Here is a 7,724-nt window from a genome sequence, read left to right as displayed (position 1 = left end):
CATAATGGGTCTGAAAGTTAGGGGTCTGAATAGCATAGGGGGGCTGAGAAATAGAGTGAGACTGAGAGTCAGATAGAGGTTGAGAGGTTGGGGGGAGAGGGATACTGAGGGCAGAGGGCTGAGATGAGAATGGAGCATGGGTGCTGGGAGAGTGTGTGTGAGTGAGTGTGTGTGTGTGAGTGTGAGTGTGTGAGTGTGTGTGTGTGTGAATGTGTGTGTGTGAGTGTGTGTGTGTGTGTGTGTGTGTGTGTGTGTGTGTGTGTGTGTGTGTGTGTGTGTGTGTGTGTGTGTGTGTGTGTGTGTGTGTGTGTGTGTGTGTGTTTGTGTGTGTGTTTGTGTGTGTGTGTGTGTGTGTGTGTGTGTGTGTGTGTGTGTGTGTGTGTGTGTGTGTGTGTGTGTGTGTGTGTGTGTGTGTGTGTGTGTGTGTGTGTGTGAGTGTGTGTGTGTGTGTGCTCGTTCGTGTGTGTTAGGTTAGTGTATGTTGGTTTTGTTAGGTGAGGTAGAATTAATAGTCTTAGCAAGGAAACAAGACCTCACTGGGGCCGCCTGTGACGTCCCACACCGCTGGAGGCACACAGCTGTGAGAGTTGGCACCTTTGTCTAGTCCACAGTGGAAGGCTGTGACAGTTGGCACCTTTGTCTAGCCCACAGTGGAAGGCTGTGACAGTTGGCACCTTTGTCTAGCCCACAGTGGAAGGCTGTGACAGTTGGCACATTTGTCTAGCCCACAGTAGAAGGCTGTGACAGTTGGCACCTTTGTCTAGCCCACAGTGGAAGGCTGTGACAGTTGGCACCTTTGTCTAGCCCACAGTAGAAGGCTGTGACAATTGGCACCTTTGTCTAGCCCACAGTGGAAGGCTGTGACAGTTGGCACCTTTGTCTAGCCCACAGTAGAAGGCTGTGGCAGTTGGCACCTTTGTCTAGCCCACAGTGGAGGGCTGTGACAGTTGGCACCTTTGTCTAGCCCACAGTAGAAAGCTGTGACAGTTGGCACCTTTGTCTAGCCCACAGTGGAAGGCTGTGACAGTTGGCACCTTTGTCTAGCCCACAGTGGAGGGCTGTGACAGTTGGCACCTTTGTCTAGCCCACAGTGGAAGGCTGTGACAGTTGGCACCTTTGTCAAGCCCACAGCTGAAGGCTGTGACAGTTGGCACCTTTTTCTAGCCCACAGTGGAAGGCTGTGACAGTCGGCACCTTTGTCTAGCCCACAGTAGAAGGCTGTGACAGTTGGCACATTTATCTAGCCCACAGTAGAAGGCTGTGACAGTCGGCACCTTTGTCTAGCCCACAGTAGAAGGCTGTGACAGTTGGCACATTTGTCTAGCCCACAGTAGAAGGCTGTGACAGTTGGCACCTTTGTCTAGCCCACAGTAGAAGGCTGTGACAGTTGGCACCTTTGTCTAGCCGACAATGGAAGGCTGTGACAGTTGGAACCTTTGTCTAGCCCACAGTAGAAGGCTGTGACAGTTGGCACCTTTGTCTAGCCCACAGTAGAAGGCTGTGACAGTTGGCACCTTTGTCTAGCCCACAGTAGAAGGCTGTGACAGTTGGCACCTTTGTCTAGCCCACACTGGAAGGCTGTGACATACTAGCCGTTTACCGTTACTGTCCTTTAAGAACTACAAGGTGTATATCTTGCCTCGCATAAATGAAGTAAACACTACATGGGCATGATAAAGATAATTGTAAGATTAAACAACGACATTATAATTGGTGTTCATATGTGGTTTGTGGGGAGGTTTGGGGGGAATTTATGAGGTGTGGAGGAAATTACTAGAAAGTGAGGATTAAATGTAACCCCAAAGCGGTGGTACAGGACGGGCTGTTATGGAGAATTGTATATTTTTAAAATATATACTTGTCTACTGCTGGCTTGGAGACTTCAACGCGGTATTGTGTCATGATCTTGCGGAGGTTTGGAGATGTTAAGGCCAAACATGTGCGACACGCGACGGCCCAGACTCTGTGTGTTATCTCCTCGAGGACAAACACTGTACATCAGAAGGTGTTGACGCTGAAGATCATCGAGAATTTGGGGAGGACGGAAGGGTCCTGTCCAGTCCTGCGGACAAAATATATTGAGGACGGAAGGGTGCTGTCGAAAACAATGAAAACAGCACTCTTCCGTCCTGGTTAATGTTACTCCATTACTGTCACTTTGGAGGTAAGGTCACTCACAGGATGAGTGACACTGCCCAATACTGTCACTTTGGAGGTATGTTCACTCACAGGATGAGTGACGCTGCCCAATACTGTCACTTTGGAGGTATGTTCACTCACAGGATGAGTGACGCTGCCCAGTGGTGACCATGGGAGTGGTGACCGTGGGAGTGGTGACCGTGGGAGTGGTGACCGTGGGAGTGACCATGGGAGTGGTGACCGTGGGAGTGGTGACCGTGGGAGTGGTGACCGTGGGAGTCGTGACCATGGGAGTGGTGACCGTGGGAGTGGTGACCGTGGGAGTGGTGACCATGGGAGTGGTGACCGTGGGAGTGGTGACCGTGAGAGTGGTGACCGTGGGAGTGGTGACCATGGGAGTGGTGACCGTGGGAGTGGTGACCATGCGAGTGGTGATCGTGGGAGTGGTGACCGTGGGAGTGGTGATCGTGGGAGTGGTGACCGTGGGAGTGGTGACCGTGGGAGTGGTGACCGTGGGAGTAGTGACCGTGGGAGTGGTGACCATGGGAGTGGTGACCGTGGGAGTGGTGATCGTGGGAGTGGTGACCGTGGGAGTGGTGACCGTGGGAGTGGTGACCGTGGGAGTGGTGACCGTGGGAGTGGTGACCGTGGGAGTGGTGACCGTGGGAGTGGTGACCGTGGGAGTGGTGACCATGGGAGTGGTGACCGTGGGAGTGGTGACCGTGGGAGTGGTGACCGTGGAAGTGGTGACCGTGGGAGTGGTGACCATGGGAGTGGTGACTGTGGGAGTGGTGACCGTGGGAGTGGTGACCGTGGGAGTGGTGACCATGGGAGTGGTGACCGTTGGAGTGGTGACCGTGGGAGTGGTGACCGTGGGAGTGGTGACCATGGGAGTGGTGACCGTGGGAGTGGTGACCGTGGGAGTGGTGACCGTGGGAGTGGTGACCGTGGGAGAGGTTAACATAGAGGACTGGGAGAGTAACCAGTCGAGAACCAACACCTTGTGACAGCTCTTGCGGGCTGCCCCCTTACTATACCCTCCTGCCACCACCAATATACACGTCTAGCCTACGCTTGAAACACACCAGCGCCTCCCCCCCCCCCACTCCTTCCACCCCGTCTGTTACGTCATCTGATGACGCGCTCCATAGGTCACCACGTGCTCCATAGATCACCACGTGCTCCATAGATCACCACGTGCTTCATAGATCACCACGTGCTCCATAGATCACCACGTGCTCCATAGATCAACACGAGCACCATAGATCAACACGTGCTCCATAGATCACCACGTGCTCCATAGATCACCACGTGCTCCATAGATCACCACGTGCTCCATAGATCACCACGTGCTCCATAGATCAACACGTGCACCATAGATCACCACGTGCTCCATAGATCAACACGTGCACCATAGATCAACACGTGCTCCATAGATCAACACGTGCTCAGCTCTTCTAGTGATGTGAACCAATCTCCTTTTTTTATACCTCGTCGTCTTCCCTTCACATCTACATAAAATTTACACACGTAATAATAACATATATATATATATACATATATATATATATATATATATATATATATATATATATATGGGTACCACCTCTGGTGCAAATGTAGGGACCCATAGCCTCAGAGAAGAAAATAAAGAGTACTCAGAGAAGACCTTTTGGATCCTCACTGAACACTTTGATATTTTCTTCTCCTACCACCCCTATTCTTTTGTTAAGTGTGTATATTTATCTAACTTTATTTGAAAATGTCATTACACAAAAAAAGTTACAATATTGATTACATACAGGGTACAAGGCTGCTTGTCATAAGTTGAATAGCTCCTCCAGCTCCTCAGATGGCGGGCACGAACCATGGATGCAGTGAGCATTTCCTCTCTGGATTGCCACACTAAGGCGCTGAAAAAGAAAACTGGCAGCTCTGGGGTCTCTAGTTGTTTCGATTAGCTTAGACCCCAACTCCTTTAAAAAGCTAGCAGCACTTTTACCCCAGGCACCAAGCGTCTCTGAGGCAATGGGTATATATATATATATATATATATATATATATATATATATATATATATATATATATATATATATATATATATATATATATATATATATATATATATATATTTATATATATATATATATATATATATATATATATATATATATATATATATATATATAAATATATATATATATATATATATATATATATATATATTTATATATATATATATATATATATATATATATATATATATATATATATATATATATATATATATATATATATATATACTATATATACTATATATATATACTATATATTAGTATATTTTGGTAGCAGTCTTTCTTGTAAACATATATTATTAAATATTACCGAAAAAGTAAGATTAATAATTCTAACACGATTTTTCTCAATATTTCTTATGTTTCTTTTCACTGTTGATGGTAATTGAAAAATCAATTTTCCAAAATTCAGTTTTATTTCTAGTCTGACGTTCGTTAATAGGATAATGTTCCTATTAACAAATCTTTCAGGACCACATCTTTCTTTTCCACAGCTCATAAAACGGAGGAAAGGGTCCTGAAAGATATTGTTAATAGGAACGTTATCCCTACAGACAAAAATCAGTAGATACAATTCTCGATTTACTTTAAAACCGAAAAAACGGCCAACCTACTCATGAGAAACTCTCCAGACACAAAGCAGAACGCTTTAAAAGAAACCAATGTCGTCTATGCCTTCAAATACCCACTTGGGGACTGTAAGCCTCAAAGAACTCAGTATATAGGCAAGACAACAACATCTCTTTCCACGCGATTAACGATGCATAAGCAACAGGGCTCCATTAAGGAACATATAATCTCTTCCCACAACCAGACCATCACCAGAGAAGTCGTAACAAAAAACACAGAAATCATCGATAGATACAGCGATAGCAGGCGGCTTGATATCTGCGAGGCACTACACATCAAGAAGTCAACACCAGCAATCAACAGCCAATTAATGCACAACTATATTCTACCAATTATATTCTAAAGGAGCCGGTCGGCCGAGCGGACAGCACGCTGGACTTGTGATCCTGTGGTCCTGGGTTCGATCCCAGGCGCCGGCGAGCTACATTGGGCAGAGTTTCTTTCACCCTATGCCCCTGTTACCTAGCAGTAAAATAGGTACCTGGGTGTTAGTCACCTGTCAGGGGCTGCTTCCTGGGGGTGGAGGCCTGGTCGAGGACCGGGCCGCGGGGACACTAAAAAGCCCCGAAATCATCTCAAGATAACCTCAAGATATACCCACTTCAAGACTCCGCACCAATATAGAAGCATCAAGAAATATGGGCCAATAGGCCCTTTGCAGTTACTTCCATTCTTCCCTTTAATTTACCCAGTATTATACCCATTGTTTCGTGTTCTGTCTTGTTTTGAAAGTTTGTTTTCACTTCATCCAAAACTCTTGTAACATATTACCTCTCCCAAATGCAGGTATATAAGATGAAAGCCGTTTAAATTATAGCATGGTAGAACTCTGTTTAGTGTTTGCAGGTTATAGTTGTGTGTGTAAACTAAAGTCTTTGAAAATGTAATACGTTATTACGAAACGCGTTCAAGTGTCGCGTCAGACTAGAAATAAAAATGAACTTTGGAGAATTGATTTTTCAATTACCATCGACAGTGAAAAGAAACATAAGAAATATTGAGAAAATTCGTGTTAGAATTATTAATATACGCGCTGGCTGTCCCCCGACGAATTTAATTAGTATTAGTAGTAGCAGTCATCCATCAGTCTCAGGAGACTATGGAGTTGCGCTCTGGTTGTGGGTCTGGAGAGGCTTCTCCAGGGCGCAAAGCCATTGTAGATTGATATGGGGGGAAAAGCTGTTACCCATGCAGCAGGTCCCCCCTCTCCACGGCGCCGAAAATTTCCAATGGAAAGGCAATTATTATTATTATTCCCTTTGCTCTTCCCTACTGCTGTAACCCCTAGAGCTACCCTTGTCTAGCAGGTAATGGTGTGTGTTATATTGTGCCCTTCTAACCACTCCTCGGACTCTCTAAAACTCAGGAAAAGGATGTTGCCCTTCTGTATCTGGTTAGTTTAGTTTGGTTGTAGTTGTACCTCCACTTCTTTTCTTGTTCACCTTGGCTAGGCCAACGGGCGGGGGCCTGCCCTAACTAGATGATCTCTGAAGGATTTACCTCTTTTTCCATGCGATCATGGGTGGATCCTTAGGAAAATCTGGGCACGAAGGGTGTTCCTCGTAGATCTCTCTTAACCAGGACCAGACTACCACCATCTTCTCCTTGAGTTGTATCGCTAGGCCTGGAAAAAAACAGAGTGGGATACTCCATCTCTTGTCCTTAGTCCTCGGCCTAGGTGGTTCCATGAGTTGGTTCCTTGTCTTCCCTCGCAATTCTGCCTGGGCGGTGTGCAGGATCTCATTTGGGTAATCCATATCCCTGAACATTTCCCATGTTTGTTTTAGCTGGGGATCCAGGGTGCTATTTATCCTCTTTAAGCGTAGGACAAGCGAGTATGGTAAAGATTTCTTCAATGCTCGAGGGTGACTCGAGTCAAGCCTTAGGTAGGTATGTATATTTGTTTGTTTGTAGTATGCCTTCGTCTGAAGGCACCTACTGGTCCGATCTATGTAGACCATAATATCCAGAAAATTAATTGCCGAGTCGTCGTGTTCCAGCGTAAACTTCAGATTAGTATGAACTGTATTCGCCCATGTGAAGAAATCCTGCAGGGTCTAGTCTCCCTCCGTCATTATCCCAAAGATATCATCAATATATCTGTAATAGATTAATGGAGCATCATGTCTACAGGTTCTCAGTTTGTCGAAGGCAACATGCATGAAGATTTCGGCAGTGGCTACGCTACTGGGTGCGCCAATTGCCACACCTTTAATCTGTCTATACACTCGGCCTTCAGATTGGAGGAGTGTGTCCCGCATGACATGAAGGATCGCTTCCTCTACCAAGTCCCTCCTGGGTGGCCTCCATATTCCTGCTTCCTTCAGTTCTGTTATCTTGTGTTTGTTCACGTTGAAGAACGCTGCTTCCCTCTGTGGTATGTTTGGGTAGAGCGATACCACATCCATCGAGAACAGCTGAGTGCCTTCCGGCATCGGGGCCCTAATTTCCTGTATCTTATTTAAGAAGTCCATTGTGTCTTTCAGTCTTTCCGGGAGGAGGCGTAGCAGGAGGTTCAGGAGTGCTGTGCAAATCTAGTCTACTGGTCTAGTAGGTGCCCCGCAGCCACTCTGAACCGGTCTGCCCTGCCATGTCCTGGTGTCTGTATTTAGGGGTTTATGAATCTTGGGTAGGAGATACAAATGGGGGATCATTGATTTAAAGGCTGTGTAAAAGTCTCTTGATCAGGCTTGTATGAGGCCTCCACTCATACCCTCGTAAAAGTTCTCAAACAGTTTGAGCACTATGCGCCGACTCCGAGTTTGAGCATTCCTCGGTGCAGCTCCCTGGTTTTCAATGTTACGTTACGAGATTCCATCTGTTAGATGACGTTCCATTTCACGGATGTACTTCTCTTTATTCCACACTACTACTACTGTT

The 7,724-nt window shown here is 46.2% G+C and overlaps 2 protein-coding genes across 2 annotated transcripts; one reads left to right on the top strand and one right to left on the bottom strand.

Annotated features, from left to right (window-relative positions):
* Window positions 1-2,309: 2,309 nt before the first annotated feature.
* On the top strand, window positions 2,310-3,146 carry LOC138364412 (spore coat protein SP65-like). Its single transcript, XM_069324037.1, has one exon. The coding sequence runs from the start codon at window positions 2,310-2,312 to the stop codon at window positions 3,144-3,146; it is 837 nt and encodes a 278-aa protein (XP_069180138.1).
* A 3,755-nt stretch (window positions 3,147-6,901) lies between these two features.
* LOC138364411 (uncharacterized) lies at window positions 6,902-7,318 on the bottom strand. Its single transcript, XM_069324036.1, has one exon. It carries the CDS (start codon window positions 7,316-7,318, stop codon window positions 6,902-6,904), a length of 417 nt encoding a protein of 138 aa, XP_069180137.1.
* Between the last annotated feature and the right edge of the window lie 406 nt (window positions 7,319-7,724).

This window comes from Procambarus clarkii, chromosome 13 (genome assembly GCF_040958095.1).
Source record: "Procambarus clarkii isolate CNS0578487 chromosome 13, FALCON_Pclarkii_2.0, whole genome shotgun sequence".
NCBI classification, from domain to species: Eukaryota; Metazoa; Arthropoda; class Malacostraca; order Decapoda; family Cambaridae; genus Procambarus; species Procambarus clarkii.
This window is presented reverse-complemented; position numbering and strand designations above follow the sequence as displayed.